A 21,557-nucleotide genomic window follows, 5' to 3' on the forward strand; every position below is an offset into this window, starting at 1 on the left:
GAATACTAGAACTGGAATGGGATTGTGTGAGGTGAACAATTCTAGTCTCCTGCACTCATGGTGGGGAATTTAAGAAAAAAAAATTGCACTTTTAAAGAAGGTCTAGAAAGTTAATCCTTTCCCTTAGAAAGACATTTGTTTTCTACTTGCTCTTTTTTAACCTTAGAAATCTCAACAACGTCACTGGAATTAAATAGACATTAAGAAAAAGAAACTCCAGAATGTTAGAAAGATTGACTAAAAGTTCGTTTTCTCTTGAATTAGTTTAGATAATTGTGATGCTATCATTTCACTAGTTCTTCATTTGTCCTAGTCTCTTTTATGGCAAAAACAACTTAAATTTCTAGTGTAAAGATAAAGCAGAAAAAAGAGATCTTGCAGTCACTGTCGCTTGTTCTCTGAAAACTATACAGTCAGAGAATATCTTATTGCCGCTATATAAATCCATAGTACATCCACATCTTGAATGCTGCATACAGATGTGGTCACCTCATCTAAAAAAACGTATCTTAGCATTGGAAACAGTTCAGATAAGAGCACAAAAAATATTAAGGGTTTGGAACAGCTGCCATATGAAGAGAGATTAAAAAGCCTGGAACTTTTCGGTTTAGGAAAAGGAATATTAAATAGGCAGCAAGTTTAAAACAAACAACAGGAAATACAGGTTATAACTTCCTTAACAGGGACTCTCTGGTCCAGCAATATCTGTGGTCCAGTAGGACCACCGATGTTACTGGACCACAGAGCCCATGTATATCGAGGTTGGGCTCTGGGACAGGAGCAGCAGGAGGGGATGGCAACTCATTCGGGAGCCCCATGTGGGGGGGGGAGGGGAGAGGAGCATTAGGGAGTCCTTGTGGCTGGACATTAGCAAGGGGCCAGCAGAAAGGGGTCTGCAATGGAAGTCGCAAAGCTCTGGCATTGGAGCTCGGGGGGTCAGCAGTGACAATCATAAAGCTCTGGTCCCTACCGCAGAGTTTGGGTACAGCAGCGGCAGCCATGGAGCTCTGATGCTGGCCATGGAGCTTGGGGACAGTGGTGGCATCTGCGGAGCTCTGGCCCTGGTGGGTGCCTGACAAGGGAGATCTAACATGTATTTCTTCATGCAACACACAGTCAAGCTGTGCCAGAGGATGTCGTGAACCTTTTAACAAGGTTCAAAAAAGAACTACATAAATTCATGAAGGTTACGTTCATCAATGCTTATTAGCCAGGATGATAGTAATGGTGTCCCTAGACTTTGTCAGAGGCTTGGAATGGGTGACAAGGGAGGAATCCCATGATGATTCCCTAATCTGTTCATTGCCTCTGGGCCACCTGCCATTGGCCACAGTCGGAAGACAGGATACTGGACTAGATTGACCTGTAGTCTGACCCAGTATGGCCATTCTTATATTCTTATGTAAAAATAAGTATTTTGGAGGGAAGGGGAAAACTATTAAAAAGTCACCTTTTTATTAAAAATTCATCCTATTTCATACATCATAAGAAAACAAATAAAAGACATAAACCCAATATTTTCCTATGACGTTTCAGAGATTTTGATGTATGTTTTTTCAGGGAAATATGCACACTATCCCTAACACAAATTGTGCTATCAGAGTTGTTAGCATCAGCTCCTATGTTAATCAAGCCCTCTGAGAAGCTCAGAGGAGTCACAACAGGGATAGGGTTCAAGAGTGACTGTGTTTTCTAGTGGAAAAAAATAGTAAAAAATATTTTCCCTTACCAAGCAAAGTCACTAATTCCCAATGAGCACTTTGTTAAAGGAATGTTTCAAACTGAAAGGGACAGATCTTCAGCAGATGCCACTAAATTGCTCTCTATGCCAGTTGATGATCTGGCCCAGGCGGTTTCTAAATTAGTTCTATTTACTATAGTATAGCTTGATTTTGTTATTTAAATGTGTTATTTAATTCATCTATGGGTGCATTAAAAAAGAAAATAAATTGCAGCAAAGACTACATGTGTAAAAATTAATTTAAAAAAGCAAATATTTCAGAGTTATTAATGAGAAAACAGTATTATAACATTTAGCAACTTGTAGTGTTGTAGGCACTACCAAGCACAGTTAACATGTTATTGTTCGGATTCATTAGTTCACTTTCCTTTGAAGCAAGATCTTTATTTATATCATTGTACATAAATTCATAATACATTTTTAGATTATTGTGGATTTGGATGGGATCAGATATGGGGTTCTCGGACTTCATTACAATCTACTGTTCTGTTCCATAAGTGTTATTTAGCAATGGTGTGTATGTAACTAAATCACACTTCCTATGTTATCTTATAAAATTATATCAACTAAAAATAATATCTTTAGAAAGTAACACGGGGAAAGATTTACATGGCATTATCAATTATCTTCATTATATTCCATGAAAAGGGTCCTCCTACATCCATCAGAGTTAAAGGTTTATATCACAGATGTACTGCACATTAATCAGTAATTACCCTGTAAGAACTGTGCATCTGTCAATGTGATTTACAACCTTCTACCTTCTTCCTCACCTCAACCAGTAATTACTATTTCTATTAGAATATATGAGTTATGGGCATCAGTCATATTAATACTGGCATATCATATATGTTGTGCTATGCCAAGTAACAGTTTTGTTAATTCCTGCAGGGAGTGGAGAACTCACACATTACTTTTCACTCTAGTTTTCAGTGAATGTCGGTACCGGGGGCTTGTCCGATTCTTTACACGGAGCCAGCACCTTCCACTCAACGATGACGCACTGTACACCGAGGCAACCAACTGTGGTCCCGTGGCCTGTGGTTCTAGATGGGGATCTAGGGAAGCCTCCATTAAGAGATTTGGGAGGCAAAATTATCCTTTTGCGTTCTTGAAGTAAAGACCCTGCAGATCTTGCACTTATCTTCTATGTGGGCCACTTAAAGCAGGAGTCATGTGGATCGTCCGTAGGCACAAACTTCCTGCACTGTCTGCACTGCTTGAAGCCAGGGAGCAGAGGTACACCCCAGCTCCCAAGTGGGGAAAAACAATAGGAGTAACCGTAATAAACTTGATACTTAACTAACAACTACTTAACACTTGAAAGAACTACCTGCAAGCCAAGCTAGGGAAAACATGCTTGCCCGAGGCAACCATCATTGGCGGTTAGGAGGAACTAAGGGAGGTGGCAGTCAGCAGGGTACTAAATACCTAGCTACACTGGCTCCACTCTAGGGTCTACCCTGCTGACCTACGGTATTCTGCTAGGGTAAAATCTTCCCAGCTACAGTGCATGCAGGGCACAAACACCTAAATTGGAATGCAAATGACCAATCACTCGAAGAACAACATTTATATCCCATGAACTCTGGAAGGAACCCGCTCACTAATCACAGATCAGCAACATCCACCCTCCAGTCATGGGCTAAAAGTAAGTCCACGTCTATTTCTGACTGGGGATCAATGCTTCTGTGATTGATGAAGTGAAATCCTGCTAAATCCACTGAAGAGTGCTCTCCTCTCAACCCACCTTGCTCCTCTTCTTCTGGTGGCATAAGTTAAGTCGACGGGAGCGTGTCTCCCATTAACACAGTGCAGTGTAGACATGTCTGTAATTTGATCTAAGATAATTCAGCTCCAGCTACATTATTCACATAATGATTCATGTCAAGGTAGGTTGACTTACTCTGGTAACGTAAACAACAACTAAGATTGTGTTTTTATGATCTACTGTGGGCATTTCACTAGTCATCGTTTTTTAAGGGATGGGAAAGAATTTTTCCTTCACTGCCAAAATGGCTCAGGTGGGGTGAGGTTTTCACCCTGTCCACAGATCAGGGGCCCAGTGGGGTAGAGGTTAAGTCAAGATGCCACAATTCAGCAGGTGTCCGGTGCAGATACTTGTTACAGATATGATACAGTTCCTAATAAATAGCAGTTGGAAGGTAGATTTAGGGGAAGGCAGCCATTAAAGAAGCTGGAAAAAGGAAGGTTGGAGCTCTTAAAGCCAGACAACAGGGATACAACTCATGCCCCACTTTTCCTAGTTTTTCTTAACTCTCCTATGAGAAGAGCACTTAAGGTTCCCAACCAGCATTCCCAGGTAAGTTAAATGAGGAGAGTTGAGGCTTAATTAAACTATATCTATTAGGGAAGTTAGACAGTTGTGTAATTGAATAATTATGTAACTGCATGACATTTTAGTGGTTATTCAACTATTTGATAATCCCCAGAGATGGGGTCGGCAGCCAGTGCACTCCCAGCCCCACTCACGGGGAGCCCTGCCATTCCGTGCTGCTGTCTCTCAATCAGAGGCAGCAGCATGGGGTGGGAGGTCGGAACTGGTCCATGAGGGGAGCTTCCCATGAAGACTGGCTCCCCTCTGCCGCCCTGTGCTGCTGCCTCTGATACAGGCCTTGTCTGTGGGGAGCTTATCCCAACCCTCCAGATTGGGGCTGCTGCCATAGAGCAGCCTGTGTCCACAGCAAGCCCTGGATCTATCAGAGGCAGCAGTGTGGGAGGGGGGGACTTGGCAGCACTGCAGAGCTGGTGCTGGGAGCAGCCAGCTTTTAAGCTGGCTTCTCCCAGCACTGATTCCTGCCTGCCCATCCCCAATTGCCTCTTAGGATGCAGCAAGTGGGGGGCAGGTGGGTCTGTGGATTTGGCACATATGGGAAGCCTTCTTAAAAGCCAGCTCTGCATGCATATCAGCTCCCACCTGCCCCCTCATGCTCTGCACTGCTGCCTCTCTGTCACAGGCAGCAATGCGGGAGGGTGGAGGTGGGAAGTAGATCCAGTGCTCGTGGGGAGCCAGTGTATAAGCCAGCTCCTTATGGGTACTGGCTCCCACTCTCCCTCCCCCCAACCTCACTGCTTCTAATACAGAGACTGCAAGGGGGGGGGAGGTTGTGTGTAGTGCAAAGGATTAACCGATAAAACTAGGCCTATCAGTTCATCATGTAGTTGTCTACACACTGATATCTCTAATATCCATTGTCTCATCTGCCTTTCTGTTCACTAGGCCAATGGTTGTGGAAAACTGGAAAAGCTTCATTAATAAAGTTTCTGCATAAAACTTCAAGCTGGGAGAAATTAATTACTATAGCTCCCTGTACATTAAAAGGTCAGATTTTACAAAGACGGATGTACAGCCAGCTATACTTTTATGAATGTTAAGTTCACAATAGAAAATCTTTTTAAAAAATACAATTGTATGTCTAAAAATCACAAAAGTAGAAACCTATCACTATAACCTACAAAACAAAACTTGATATTGCTTTGGCAATCTCTTGTGGCATGTTTCTGAATAGGAATAATGTCTTTTTCACAATAACCATTATGCCCCAGTGTTGGGTTAAAACAGAAAACAGAACACTTAGGAAGAACCATCACTCTACTAGAAATAAAAAGTTATTAAGAATCTCCCTGTTCAGAATACTCTTGGCCAAGAGGTTGTGTCAGAAATTTGTCGAAGTTCTCTTTCCAATCTCTCAATCATATATAATTTTTGTTTTGTTGTAGCCAAATTAATGATTAAAATACATTTTCTAGTTAAACACTTAATAAATATTTAACAGGTATCTCAGCTAAAATCCTAGTTTTTCAATTACAGGATTATTTATACCTATTAAATTGAACTTTTTATTGGCATATCTTATCAGGTAAGGTAGCTAATTGGTAGGATTGCTTTAACTTTCTTTACCCTACTTGATTTAGAATACATCCTAAAATTTCTTGAATGTCCTAGAAAAAATATTTTTAAATTGGTTACTAAAATGATCAGCCTTTGAAAATTTATATTTTTGTATGCAGACTGCACTTTGCTTTAATTATACAAATATGACATTTCCTAAGAAAATATATTTTCATTTGAGATTTTAATTTAAGAAAACCGGTGACTTGCTATTTATAATATCTGTTTCAAGTACCACTCTAAATCTAAGATCAAAGAGAAAGAACAGGTCAAACCAGAATACGTTATATTTTCTAGCTCCAGTTCAATCAATTAAATATTCAAGCTTTTAAAAATAACGGATAACTTTTAGAAAATGCGACTTTTTAGAAAATGCATATACACATTTTAACTTTAAATGTTTTCCATAATTAATATATTTTTATAGAACAATGGATCAATCCAGTTAAGCCAATTAAAGCCCCTAAAATAATTGTGCATAAAAATATAAAATATTTTAGGTTTTTTCTTATATCTGCTATGTTGGCTTTCCATATAGTGATTTGTAAAATTTAAAATTACTTTCAACTGTGCTTGTAGTTCCTTGTGAAACTTACCTGTGCAAAGTATTACTTATTGTTCATTTCTCTTAAATAAAAATATACACTAATATATTCCTGTTATTAGGTGGAGTTTCTATGAATTAATAGACATGTTGAATATATGAATATTACATTTTTGTGACTAAAACTGGTCATCTTAACCTTTTTTTCTCTTAATAACTTATCAAATGTTACCTCTGCATTTAAGTGGTCAGCAAGGCTTTCAAGAAACTGACTCTCAATTGGGTTCTGCTGAGTAAGGAGAGTCAGGTAATGGCTGAGTTTATCATGAGTTGTAATAATGATGCCTTCTCCAAATTTGTCAAACTGAGGCCGTCCAGCTCGACCAAATATCTGCATGACATCTAAAATTCCAAGGTCAACAAAGGAGCCTCTTTTTGCAGCATATATTTGTGTTCCCTGATTGAGGAAAAGATAATAAAAATTAACATAAATACACATGAATATAATCCTGATGAGCTGAATACCGAAATTAGGCAAATATAACATGATCTCAAAAGTGTACCTTAACTAATCCTTTCATAATCTATAATATATTTAAATATTTACTATACAAACTAAATTCTGACTGGAGAGAATCAGTTTAACAACATTTCAAGTCAATAAGCCCTCCTCCCCAACCACAGCAAACATCTTGATATACATACATTTTTAGAGATTGTTTTAAGATACATTCACTTGAAGATTTGTTTTAAGATGCATTCACTTGAAGATCAAGATAAACTCTTACCTTAATAATTACAGCATGAGCAGGGAGATTGACACCCCAGGCTAATGTGGCTGTACAAACCAGGACTTTGATATGTCCATGAGAAAACAAGTTTTCAACCAAACTTCTGTCTTGCCTCAGCATTCCTGCATGATGGATACTAAATCCATCTGGAAACAGTTCACGTAACTGCTTGTTTCTGGACCTTTGCACCTAAAATGGGCAAAGGAAACATATTAGTTCACTTAGAGCTACAGTATGGTCAATACCATACTTAAAAAAGATTTGAATGAACACCTTTTCAAGAAAAACTCAGTACTATTATGAACCATATAAAGAATTAACCCTTTCCACTAATGGGAAAATAGAAGCACATACAAAGTATTTATACACCGCAAGCAAATCAAATTGCTTGCTGTAATTACTTGCAAAATAATGTATTCACTTGGAATAGAGAAGCTAGATTAGCATTATACAACACAAATTGACTGATTCATGGTATGAAATGTTATTTGAAAGCTTACATTTTATTCCTTTTGAACATAAATTCTCCTTATTGGCAGGAATGATTGTCAGCTCCCTGCTAACTTAAGTATCTTTTTATATTTCATTACCAACTGAGATACTATATATTTATCTGTGAATTGCTAAAGCGCTCAACATTACTGTTTTTCAGAACTATATATTATAAGTAATTTATTCTATATTCAGTTGTGGCAAAATGTCAATTTTTGCTTTATCATTAGCCCCAATTCTGCTACTCCGTACATATCATATCTACTAAGCGTTGCACAGTGGGCAAAGCAGAACAGAATTTGGATTATGCTGGCATGTTGCCAAACACACACAATACATCACTGCAAGTATAGAAATAAAAGAGATGAGAAGGACTTAAATTATCAAAGAGAAAGAGGAAAACAGATACTTAATGACGTTTGTATCTACTTTATTTCCTGAGTTCTTAATTGAGGGTTTTGAAAACTAGTGGGAAAAAGCATATTGGGGTTAAGGAGAGACGTAAGGAGGGGGGACAACGCTTCTCAATGCATGAGCTATACTGTCTCAATAGTACTTATTTATTCACTTAAAGAGAACCAAAGTAAGATTAAAACTGGTGAAACATTCACAAAGATTCTTATGTAAGTCAGTAGAAAATCACATTATATTTAACTGCTGAACTGCTCAAGAGGAATAAATATGAAACTTAGAACAGATAAATACAGAACAATGCATTTCACTGGAACTATTCTATGAAAGTTAGAAAAGGAAAATAAACTATTTTAGAGAATACACAAATGTGCAAAAGGATACCATATGCAGTAAAGCAATCTCTATAAACGAAAATCTCTTCATCTGCCTTATATTCTTAATACAGAATAAATGCGAATTTGCTTCATTGTCAAAGTTGAGAATATTAAAATCAAGGAACTTCTGATTTGATTTTAAATTCAATGGACCCCAAAGCTACAGAGTTTGCAATGTAATTAACTTCGGTTTGAAAAAATGTAACCTCTAAGGGTATGTCTACATTGCCACCTTAGTTCGAACTAAGGTGGCTAATGTAGGTATTCAAACTTGCAAATGAAGTTGCAAATGATTTAAATATCCCAGGCTTTATTTGCATGTTCCCGGGCGCCGCCATTTTAAAATGCCGTGTAGTTCGAACTCCCTGCCCGCGGCTACACGCGACACGGACTAGGTAGTTCGAATTAAAGCTCCTAATTTGAATTACCGTTACTCTTCATTGCAGGAGGAGTAACAGTAGTTCGAATTAGGAGCTTTAATTCGAACTACCTAGTCCGTGCTGCGTGTAGCCGCGGGAAGGGAGTTCGAACTACGGGGCATTTAAAAAGGGGGGTGCCCGGGAACATGCAAATAAAGCCTGGGATATTTAAATCCCGGGCTTCATTTGCAAGTTCGAATGCCTAAATCAGCCACCCTAGTTCAAACGAGGGTGGCAGTGTAGACATACTCTACGTGTGATTTTATTGGCTTGCCCATGCATGTTGGATTGTACACTATGACATCATTTGAAAATACAAACCACAAGTATAAATTCATATCAAAATTTCATTTTATTGATATTATGCACTGTAGTTAGGTCATATTGCTCATTACATGTAAGTAAATTAAGTTATGGTACATTTGGATCAAAACAGTTGTCTCAAAATATGGCTTAAGTATCACAGTCAAAAGCTAAAACTATAGAATATAAAGCATTCAAGAATGTAAAGCATTCACCCAACAATCCTTCACTTGCTGGCAACAATACTGCGGGAAATCGTATCAAAAGCTTTGCTAAAGTCACTGACTTCTCCATGTCCACAGAGCCAGTTACTTCATCATAGAAGGCAATCAGGTTGGTCAGGCATGACCTGCCCCTGATGAATTCATGATCACCTTCCTCTCTTCTAAGTGCTTCAAAATGGATTCCTTGAAGATCCCCTTTTCCAGGGAATGAGGTGAGGCTGGTTAGTCTATAGTTCCCTGGATTGTCCTTTCCTTTTTAAAAATATGGGCACTACATTTGCCTGTTTCAAATTGTCCGGGACCTCCCCCCACCTTCATGAGTTTTCAAAGATAATGGCTAATGGGTCTGCAATTATATCTATCAACTCTCTCAGCATCCTCTGCTGCAGTAAATCTGGCCCCATGGATTTGTGTATGCCCAACTTTTCTAAATAGTTCTTAACCTGTTCCTTCTCCACCAAGGGCTGCCCACCTCCTTCCCATACTGTGTTGCCAAGTGCAGTAGTTGGGGAGCTGAACTTGTCTGTGGCAACAGAGGCAAAAAAAGCAATGAGTATTTCAGCTTTTCCTACATCATCTGTCACTAGGTTACCTCCCTCACCCAACAAGGGTCCCACACCTTCTCTGATCACTCTTTTATTGCTAACATGATTGTTTTGTTAAAAGGAAATTTAGTGTTACCATTATAATTGTTAATGCTAAATTGTATGCAGGCTCACTTATGGGAATCGGGAAGTGGGGGAAGAGGCAGTTGCCCTGAGGTCCAGTGATTTAGAGGGGCCCCGGGCTCCTTGTTGCCACCACTGCTACTGCGCCAGTGGTTGGAACCAGGCCCTTTAAATCAAAACCAGAGTGTCACCCACTTTGTCAAGTGTTCGACACAGTCAATCTAAACAGTGACATGATCCTTATGGGAATATGAAGGTGCATTATATCTCCATATGCATTCATTCCCAGCAGTGAATGAAACATTGTGTGAAGAACAAATATATTTATATTACTGCTCCTCCTTTCATGTAAAAGATATGCTTTAGGATTGTTTTGGAACACAATGGACAGGAGATCAGATCAAATGATCATAATGATTCCTTCTGCCCTTGGAACCTGTGACTCTACTTCACAATGTTTGGATGGGAGTTCGGGGTCAGGATGTCACTGAGTATGAGGCAGCTGTGCTAGACCCACTGCCAGAATGAAGAGGAATTCAGCTGATTCAAAAAGGGGAAGAGGAACTCTTCAGTGGCACCTATTGAGAGCTGACTGAGCACTCCTTGCAGCTGGACTCAATTCAGATTTACGGAATTCCCCTGCCACTGATCTGGCCTGAAATAAGATATGATCTCCAGTTTTATATTGTGGAAAGGAACAGAATGACAGGTTTCTTACCTATTAACCCCACTTTCCATAATTATTCTATTTAAAAAGAAAAAAACCCCATAAGAATCTAATATTTTAACTGGGGAGCACCAGTATTATTTGGTTCATATTTAAAAATAGCTCTGGGATATCTGGCTAGAAAATTCCAGAGAAGCCACAATAACTAAAACAATTGTGCATAATTAATCTTTCCTTTGAAGGATGCTTTTCTACATCTGTAATTCTGTAAGCATTTTTATTGTGAATACACATGATGCTCTCTTTTAAGGCTGATTTTTTGGCACAGGGCATTTTTCCTTTGTGCAAATTATTTTTATATATATTTAAACAGTAGTTAGTAAAAATATACTGCATCAATATTTAATTCAGAATCAGTATATAATCTGCTTGTCTAAAGTTTGTAAGATTGATCCTTTTAAAAAAAAATCCCTATCAAAACTAAGTAGCTCACCAAAAGACATCATAATCCATACATTATAATTTTAAAAGGAGGTTAAACTGATACTTTAGTGATCAAATGAATTAATTCCAGATTTCCTTTCCAAATAGCACATAGAAATTATGGGAAATGACGAAAGTGTTACATCTGGCTGAAGTACATTAGCCTCTGAATGTTATCTTTATTTACCAGTACACATATTATGTGTTCATGGCTAGAGGAAAGCACACAAGATGCCATACTGGGATTTTAAATTATTTTCATCTTGTAATTATATTAACAGCTTTGCCCCTTACAGATTAATAGCCTTATTTTTCAAGAGAGACAAGCTGGGTAAGATAATGTCTTGCATGCAACCAACTTCAGTTAGTGATAGAGATAAGTTTGTGAGCTGTTCAGAGCTGCTCTTGAGCTGGGGAAGGTACTCACAGCTAAATGCAAGATGGAACATATTGTTTAGCATAAGTTATTAGCACATATAAGGGATCATTCCTGATAGTGACCCGTGAATACCTCTATAGTAATAGGACAAAAAGGAGGGTTTAGTGCTTACTGATTGTTGCAATAAACCATAAATCCAATGTCTCTGTTAAGTCCATGATTTTGAGGCTATGTCTACACTACACTGGCTTTGTGGCTATGTCTATACTACACTACACCACACTTGCTTGCACTACCAAGTTGTGTCATCAAAACTTATGTTGATACCCAAATGCTAACACAACAAAACTCACAAGAAGGTGCTCACATTTGCTCCCTCTGTTAACAGGTCATGTGCACCTTGGTGGGCACCATTATAATGTGAGCAATACACAGGGGTATGTATCCCACAGTGCAGTGTTGTGGGAATGTGGCACAGCCCTGGTTTCATAGTTTATAATGATCAATTTTCTGTCTCTCTCTTTCTCTAAAAAAAGACTTTCCTGCAGGGCAACAGAATGATGCCATCGCCCTCTCTACCATGCAAGTAAAAGTGGCCAGAGAGAGGGTGTTCGATGAGCGTAGCAAGCAAGGGGCGCAGCCAGATAGTAAACTATCAATTATCCTACTCATTGCTTGGGCTGCCATCACTAGCTGGGTTTTGAGCAGGGAGCTACATCATTGCACAGAGGAAGTGACCTGGAATGGCTCCCCTCAGCAGATAGGAAAAGCACCTCTGTCCTGTCCCCTCTGCTGCCTGTCAGTGCATGGCTGCTGGGGAGAGTGGCTAAGCTACCTGGAAGTGTCCCCAGAGGGAAATGCAACACAAGGACAGAGACTGCCTCACTCCTGGCAGGTGTAGCAGAGTAAGCCCAGGAGCAGCAATTGAATTGTAAAGAAGGATCAGGAGTTGGAGAAGTAGCAGAACTGGGCACATCAGGCCCAAAGAGTGCGTGGCCATGGGCTCTTCGTGGGCCAGTTTGCTAGCTCAGTGCTCCCAAAAATCTGGAGGGAGGAAATGACGTTACCTGATCTCCCCCCCACATCACCACTGAAGAACAGGGTGTTGAAGCCAGGTGTAGTGCCCTAAGTATTAGCCTTTGTTTCCTACTCTAGGTTTGTTTTACGGTCACATTTAAAACTTGGTAAGTCTTTCTCCCATACTATTCGCTTCTAGACAGGGTTAGGTGGTATTCGCACAGAATATTGGTGATTTACTGGGAACAATCAGGTGATTTTTATAGGTTCCCTCCAACTTGCTCTAGTTGTGGTAGCTGACACTCATTTAATTCAGACATTACATAGAAAAAAAAACAGTTTGAAAAATGAAAATAATTAACTACTATAATGAAAATATCAATCAGGACCCTTTCTCCTGGGATTAAGTTAAAACTGATTATTTAAACTGATAGCTAGAAAACTGATGGGCTCTCATGATGTACTTGCTAAAGTTTAATTTAACTTATTCAGCACCAGTAAAAATAGCATATATACTATCCTACTGAAGAAGTAGAAGAGAAAAAGACAATGCATAACAGAAATGTTATGCTATCTTAGAGAACTTCCCCCAATTTTCAGCAGGTTTCCATAAAATCCCTGCAGATACTGCTAAAATCTTCCAAGGATTTTCATTTTCCTCATGCCTTTTCATTATATTTCAACATAGACCTATGTGAATACTCCAAACCCAATACTGAAACTTACTGAACAGTGGAAACAACTGCTGAAAACAGTTACAATATTTATGCTCTAATTTTAAAACATCTCTATACTGCCTTGTGATTACCCACACTTTTGTGAACATTTAAGCTACAATGTTAGTGATCACAATACTTGTGCAATAAAGAGAGATCCACAAGGTGGCTCTCAATACTCAATATTTAAAAATACAGTTAATCTGTTTGAAGCTAAATAAAAAATAACAGTCTTCTAATCTGAATTTTATTTAGAGCATTTAAACTTGCAGTTAATAATTGAACCTTAACTGTTGTAGTAAGCTGAGACACAGTAAAGGCATTTCTCTATTATTTTGGAAGTTTCCCTTCTCAGTCCCATGATAGAGAAATGCTTTAGGGTACATCTACACAGCAACATTATTTTGAAATAACTAGCATTATTTCAAAGTAACTTAGTCCACATCTACACAGCAGGCAGTTATTTCAAAATAATGTCAAAATACTGTCCAGCTGGAGGACTTACTCCTACTCCAATTGTATGAGGAGAAAGGGAAGTCGGAAGAAAAGCGCTCTTTCGAAACAAGTGCTGTACAGATGCTTCCAATTTTGTAACTGACATAGCTTAGTTTGCATAGTTTATTTCAAGTTAAGCCCTATTGTGTAGATGCACCCTTAGGCTGTGTCCAGACTCAGGGTTTTTTTCGAAAAAAGTAGCCTTTTTCAAGACTGCAGCCGTGTCTTGTCTAGACTGCAGCCGCGTTCTTTCGAAATTAAATCGAAAGAACGCGGCTTTTCTTTCGACGGCGGTAAACCTCATTTCACGAGTAAGAATGCCTTTTTTCGAAAGTGCTCTTTCGAAAAAAGGCATTCTTGAATGCCAACAGGGCTTTTTAGAAAGAGAGCATCCAGACTCACTCGCTGCTTTCTTTCGAAAAAGCGGCTTGCTTTTTCGAAAGTACTGCTTGCAGTCTAGACGCTCTTTTTCAAAAGATACTTTCGAAAAAGCCTCTTTCGAAAGAGGCTGCAGTCTAGACATAGCCTTAGAAAACAGTGCATCAAAATAAATTAAATTATCATCAAACGTTTTTGTAAAAGATGTAGATAGAGCCTTTGCAGATTGCACCTTAGCTGTGTCCACATCTTCATAAAAGAAAAAATTGTGCAAAAAGAAATCTTACTGGTAGTTGGCTGTTATATATACACAATATAAGAGCCAAGTCAATTATTTATGTACTTATCTCTGTTGAATTTAAAATTACTTAGAAGAATTAGTCCTATATCATAATTAAACATGGAAAAACTTTCACATCAAAACCTGAAGAAAACAAAGGGCAGCTTGGAGGTCTTCCTAACTCATGCATCTTACTTTTTCCAAAATGCTCAAATTTCATTATCTTTGTCATCTATTAGGTTTTTTAAAACTTTTTAAAACTACTAGAAGACCCCTTTCCAATCTCCCACATTTTTCATAGGGCACTAGTTAACCTTCTCCTTATCTTCCTTATTATATGAGTATAAAAGCAAGGCAGCTGCTAGTGTCCTTCCAAATTTTCCTATGTGATCCTTCTGAAGAGAGCCACCCGATACCAACAGAAGCTAAATGGGTCTAATTTCACTCACTTTTCCCTAGTGTTTTCAACTACTTTGATTTTATCACGCACGATCCCTGTGATATTTAGTGGTTTTCTTCAAATTCCAACTTTTAGAGTCACCTACCTATGTGAGAATCTTTTCTAACATTTTCTAAATCTCATGAGAGTCTGAAAACATGAACCTTAAAGGGTTAAAAACCAGACAGCAAATAAACAGACCTGGAAATAAACAAACTATACTTGTAAATTATTGTTTTTGAAGTCTAATGATTTTTAAGTCAATCTCATAATTTTGGGGGGATAATTCATGGCTTTTGCTTACATGTGCTAGGACTGTATTTTGCTCACTCTAACGCTACCTCTCAAGAAGATTCTTATCTTGGGGAAAGAAAATATGGTGTGTATGGGGAGGGAGAAAGATGGGTTGAAATCAGAGTCAGCCTGTCTGAGTCGCTAAAAAACAGGAGCACGGAGAAAACTAGTAATATGTACCCTGAGTATATCCCATATATAATATGATATAGAAAGGAGGACAAATAATTAAAAGTAACCACGAGTCAGTCTATTGGGGGATCACTTTCTTAACTATGTGGTATAGAAAATACCTCTTCATGAGATCTGCAATTTCCATCTCGTTAAAAAAAAAGAAAGAATTCATAAGAGGTAAAAATCTACTCTGTTTCTGTAATTTTATATATGCCAACACAATGTGTTCAAAAGGCAGGAAATGAGTTTTTCCAACTAGTGACATTAAGACACATCTCACACTAACTAGCCACCTCTTTGATATTGTACAATGAACCTGATGCCTGCAAATAACAAAACAAGCATATTCTGAGAGAAAACAGCATCAATGGAAAGTTTTAGACACCTAAGAGCACACTATGGGACCAAAGAAACCTACCACAACCATCATCTTTCATTTGCTCCTTAGAGGAGTAATCCTGTAGCCACTTATAAGGAACTTGATCTATCTGAGGACCAATTCAAATAACTGCATTTGGCTTTTTAGAAACTGCTCCCCATGGAACCACAAATCCTCCAGGATCTAAGATTTCACTGAAGAAACACAATTTGTATTTTGCACTGTAAGCTTTTTTCCCCTCAAAAATCTCTTTCCTTGATTACTCTGACCTAAGCCATGTCAATTCTACAGATGATGATGAACACAAGTTATGTTGACTACCTGAATTGGCACTGTGCGTACTTATCAAGAGATTTGCATCATTGAACTTTTTAAGAGTTCAACATGATTTAAAACATGATAAAAATCTCAGATTGGTACATTTTTACATGACAATTATCTCTAAATTTTTAGAAGTGATAAATGATATTATAGAGTAATGTACATAAATGGAATGATTTCTTCACTCCTGATTCTTAAATGTTGGGAACAGCCTCCTAATCAACATTTTCCAACTGCCCTTTCTTTACCTTCTACAGAAATCGGCTGAAAATCCAACTGTTCTGTGTATCATTCAAATGCCACACTTCTTTTTGCTCTGTCATGCACTAATTTTTATTGCACCAAGCTGTAACTTCAGGACTTGATCCAAAGGCTACCCAAGTCAATGGCATTCCTTCCCACAGATTTCAATTGGGTTTTCAATGAAATCCTTCATCTATAAGCTCTGGCTAAGGCTCATTAATTATATGAAATACTTCAAACACAGTCATGTACATTTATGGAACCATATCAGTAATATTAATGGCTCCAGCCTAGTCACAGACTTCAGTTTCTAATCACTCCCCATGGTAAAACTGTGCAACATAATAAATGCACCAGACTTAAATTGTTGCAAATTTTACCATCTATGGAAGAATTCTGTGTTCAATATACATTAATCAATTTAGTAATCACACATGTAATGCTACTGGAAATCCCCTGCAGATTCCAGAGCTAATTGGTTTTCAAATATGAATATAAAGGGCAAAATAAGGCAAGGCTTTTTTCAAACTATTGACATTCTAAAGAGTCTTACATGTTTCCCATCCATTCTTAGGGTTTTAGAATTATGTCAACAGTTATCTGATATTTTAGAAATACCAAATTAATCATCTATAGACAAGCTGTCACCCTAAATCTTAATTTGCCTACATTGAATCTTTTCTTGATTACACATTTACCCCTCCAAAAGACTAATGGATCTAGCTGTCCTTCTAGTGGCTATCAGGATATATCCAGGTCTTTATGACCGTGTCAAATATGGCTTCTTTAGATCACCATTCAAATGATTTAAAACAAGATGAAAATCTGAAATCCATATTTAGGCAGAAGTGCTATATCACTCCATAAAATATCTAACGGGTTAGTGTAAAGAAAAAAAAGAGAGTTGCCATTTACTGACAAATGACGCTTGAGAAGGGTGTACTATAATTCTCAGTTCAGTTTTAGTCCAATTCATAAGACAAACACTGTCTTTAACAGTGTTTGTAATGATTTACTCCTGCATGAAGTAGATGCCAGTTCACTGTCTTTACACTAATAGACTTATTAGCTTCAATCAATTCCATAATCACAGAATGGCCATTTGATCACTTTGAGCATTTTTCAAGACTTTCATATTCTTTGTTGATTTGCTTCATCTCTCACTTTTTAGAGAAGGACATGTAAATGGACCTGGACTTGATATGATTCACAGTCATTTTGTGTATGGACTTAGATCCACAGCCATCATGTACACTCAGCCACCATAAGTTGGAAACAACACTACAGAGGCAGGAGAATTTGGTCTTGACTTAGGCAGACAGATAGAAAAGTATCAGCTTCAGCATTACTAACAAGATAAGTATATATTCAAAGTCATGGGAATGGGGAGTAAATGGATGAGATAACCTGCAGTGTCTGCAGCCTTTGCCCAATTAAAAAGGATCAGGTTTTATTGTTGCAAGTGTATCCCACCAACAAAGCATAAAGATAAATAGACCCGAGAAGTTTAATTAATTGTGAAAAAATGCAAAAGGTAATGATTAGACAGCAATAGGCATGTGAATCGCTGTTTAATAAAAATGATTGATTAGTGGTTTTTGCATAGCTGTATTTTAAGTAAAATAATTTGCTAAGGCGAAGATAATAGAAATCCTCATTTCAACTATGGTAGATAATGAGGTTCAGAAAATAAGCTCCTTGGAACTTGATGCTGGGAAACTGCTCAAAACTAAAGCTACTAGGATTTTTAACTCTTGCATAAACTAGACCATGTAGAAGCCTGAGCCCACGACAAGATAAGATCCTGACTGGCCATCGGGAGACATCCATCTGTTTTGGAAGTGATAAGCATTAGATGCGTGGCATGTATACTCTACTGATGGATTGTTATTTGCAAATAAATACATGTTTAAGCTTCACTGTGTGAAACTCTTTTACTGGGAAAAGACCTCACAGGCACATAAAGCTCCAAGTCCACTGGGAATGGGTGTTTATCCTGAGTCCATGGACATTTAAAGTTGGGTTCCTTATGCCCCAAGTGCCCACAAGGATGGGTATAGAGGTGACCTCTATAATTACGCCTTGATTGCCCATGAGAGAGTATGAGTCTGTAGCATGCAAGTAACAGAAAATACTGCAAATAGATAGTCTTTTCTAACTCTTGAGGCCCTAACTAGGTCAACCAGCTGTGTCTCTTCATGAGGCCCTTAAGAGGATTGAGAGGATTAGATGTCACCATAGGAGTGGTCCTATGATCTCTGTTGCAGTGGGAAGCACAAGGCTAGGTGTGACACCAAGTTTTGTGAGGTTTATGTCAGAGTGGTGGAGCAACTTGTCACATAGTTCTAACCTGAACCTCTTCAGCATATACTGAGTGCAAAACCAGTAACATATTTTCTTAAATGGTTAATCAATTGCAGTAGTCTTAAGAGCTGAACAGAGCAATGGATTGTTTAAGACAGTGGTTTATAAACAAGTATAATACCTTCAATATTTTAAATTTCCATAACTCATACCTCCAATTCCACATCTACAAACCATTTATAAATGGAACTTTTTCCTGTAAAAAAAATGCCGTAATTTTTTTATGCAATCCAATGAAATTTGAGGGAAATTCACCTAAAACAAGGGAATATTTTAAAATGTAATTTCTATAGCAGATTAAAAATGTCACTTTCAATCATGGGGGGGGGGATATATTTTGAAAATTCTTCACTGAGGCATGAAGTAGCAAAGGACTTACATTTTGATATTAGTATGAGGTCAAAAAATATATGCACAGCCTTCTGTTAAAACAGTATACTAAATGAATCATAGTGTGACATGTATTTTGAGATGAAAGCACTTTCACATTAAATTTTGTAGAAAATTATTGGAAAAGCTTCAAATCCACCTTCTATTACTACGTCAAAATAACTCCATTTGCTTTCATATTTTTTTTTAAATTTTGCTTATAGGTTGGTAGAAATATTAACTGTCAAAATACTGAAAACCTCTATATTTGAGAATCTCTGTTTAGATTTGCAGATTCCACTTGCTTCTTTTATCTAAATATTCATTTAGGACACATCTATACAACAGCATTATTTTGAAATAACAAAATGAGCATCTGCACAGCAAGCCTGTTATTTCAAAATAATTTTGAAATAACGGGCTTCTTATTTTGAAAAAGCTATTTCAAAATAGGGTGTGTGTAGACAGGGCAGCTGAAGTTATTTCTAACTAAGTGGCCTCCAGGAAATCTCACAGCTGCCCTGGTGGCCACTCTGTCCACACTCATCAGACCTCTATAGTTCCCCTTCCCCTGCAGTCTTTAAAGCTGCAGGCAGAACGGAAAGGGCTTTCAGGATGAAGCAGGCCCTGCCTGCATCATGCCACATAGCAGGAGCCTGCAAAGCCTTTCCTGCTGCCATGGCCAAGTCCACCACTCCAGCTGAGACCCCCACAGCTGCCAGCACAGCTTCAGGAAGTTTCTAAGCCCCTGCCCAGTGCCAAAAGAGAAAGGCACCATAATGGGTCTTGTGAGGAGATCCTGGATCTCCTTGAGATCTGGCTTGAGGAAGCAAATATGCAAGAGCTCTGCACCAGACACAGGAATGCAGACATTTATGGCCGGATGGCTCACAGCCTGGGCCACAAGGGCACAAGCGCACCCAGGAGCAGGTGCACATGAAGGTCAGAGAACTGAGGCAGGCCTACACAAAGCAGGGGGTAGGGGAGGAACACCTTCCTACTGTAAGCCACCACTAAGGAGGATGAGGATATGGACATACACTGCAGTGCTGCATGAGCCTGCTTGCACTTCTAGGGCAGCATCCATTCCCAGATGAGGTGGAAGACCCCGAGGCCCTTCATGGGAACCTGCTGGGGGAAGGAAGTAAAGGGGACCCCAGGAGCACCCTCACTAGCAAATGGCATTCATTTCTCATACCAACACCCTCATACCTTCTCCAATACCCTGCCCCCCCAGCAGGGATAGAAGTGTTCTCTCTGTGGGATGCCACCACTGCTAGACCCAGCAGGTGTGGGGCACAGAAGGAAGCTGACCCACTCCATGGCCCCACTCCTGTCTGCAGGCTCAGTCTGGCTGGCACCTTCCCACACCTCCTTTGTCCCTTTGACGTGGGGGTAGTGAGGCTCCTCCTGAGACATCTGTGCCCCTGCAGGAAAGGGCCCACTGTCTAGGACACAAATGGCCTTGCTCAAAGCACATCACCCTCATTTCACGTGAGACCTTTTGGTGTCGGCTCAGAGATGAGGGCTGGCTTCAAGCATAGTGTTTCCAGAAATGACTTTTACTGACAGTTCCCAATAAATATCTAATGTTTCCATGCCTATCCATAGTACATGATACAGTCTTAGGAAATGTGCTACAGAACTTAGTCTTTTGTTTTCATTTCGTGGAACATGTTCCTTCTGACATGTATAAATACTACTTGGAAGACATTCTTTCTTTCCTACAAGTGTTGGTGTAATGACAGACATAATGAAATGGAGAAGACAAGACAGTTTTAGAAGATCTAGCTTTCTAATTTGACTTGATTTGACATATCTTACCATAATTAGGCTTGATGAGATAACAACGTCCCAGGAAAGACAATACACAGATGTCAATATTTCTGTACAAGCATACAGTTAATATGTCTCAGTTAATATGATATTATATAGAAGATAGCAGAAATCAGACCTGGCTGCAGGGCAAGTAAAACAAAAAATGAGTAACAAACGCATAGCGATATTGAGCATATATTGATCCATCTACAAATAAGATTAGTACCATGTTACCCATGGTACTTTTTTACCCAGCAGTTTCATCAACAAAGAAAATAACTGCCCTGCAAAAAAAATGTACATATAAACTAAATATCATTTTGGGGGGCTCAGTGAAATCTTATATCTCATTTTGGGGCTACATTTCAAATGCTCATCACTTTCTTTCATATATTTTCTTGAATCCAAAACTGAAAAACTTCTTAACCATTGTCTCATTACCTTGCCACTATGAATTTCAGATATTTTTAACAAGTAATCTGACATTTTGAACATAATCATTCATTGGCTTACATATGTGACCAATATGTGGGTTTGTTGCTTTTCAAGCTGTTAAAATGAGATGCAGAAGCATTCAATGCACTTGATCATACAGATCTCAGATATCACTAGGTAGCCCAGTGGGACAGTTTCAACAGTCCACTAGCTTTCTGATTCACTTCTTTTAGCCGATTAAAATATTGTTTGTAAAATCAGATTAACATCTCTACCAATTATAAAAGATATTGTGATTCTATTTAATATGCCTTTTTCAGTGATTCTATGATTATCCAATTACATTATATTTTGAAAAGACTTCTGATCTTAAGAAGAAGAGCTATTGTGAAATGTACTGTTTTTATTTCAACTGGTATGGAG

At 38.5% G+C, this 21,557-nt stretch overlaps 1 protein-coding gene across 2 annotated transcripts in view; it reads right to left on the minus strand.

The window, feature by feature from the left end:
- Positions 1 to 21,557, minus strand: part of ASCC3 (activating signal cointegrator 1 complex subunit 3) — a 410,940-nt gene that overhangs the window by 134,389 nt on the left and 254,994 nt on the right. For both annotated transcript variants that reach the window (XM_006118439.3, XM_075923934.2), the window contains exons 15-16: positions 6,987 to 7,178; positions 6,431 to 6,655 (exon numbers count right to left, since the gene is read on the minus strand). In XM_006118439.3, coding sequence (XP_006118501.3) covers positions 6,431 to 6,655; positions 6,987 to 7,178 — 417 coding nt within the window. The remainder of the gene's footprint in view (positions 1 to 6,430; positions 6,656 to 6,986; positions 7,179 to 21,557) is intronic.

The sequence above is a fragment of the Pelodiscus sinensis genome, chromosome 3 (assembly GCF_052426305.1).
Source record: "Pelodiscus sinensis isolate ZL-2025 chromosome 3, ASM5242630v1, whole genome shotgun sequence".
NCBI lineage: Eukaryota > Metazoa > Chordata > Testudines > Trionychidae > Pelodiscus > Pelodiscus sinensis.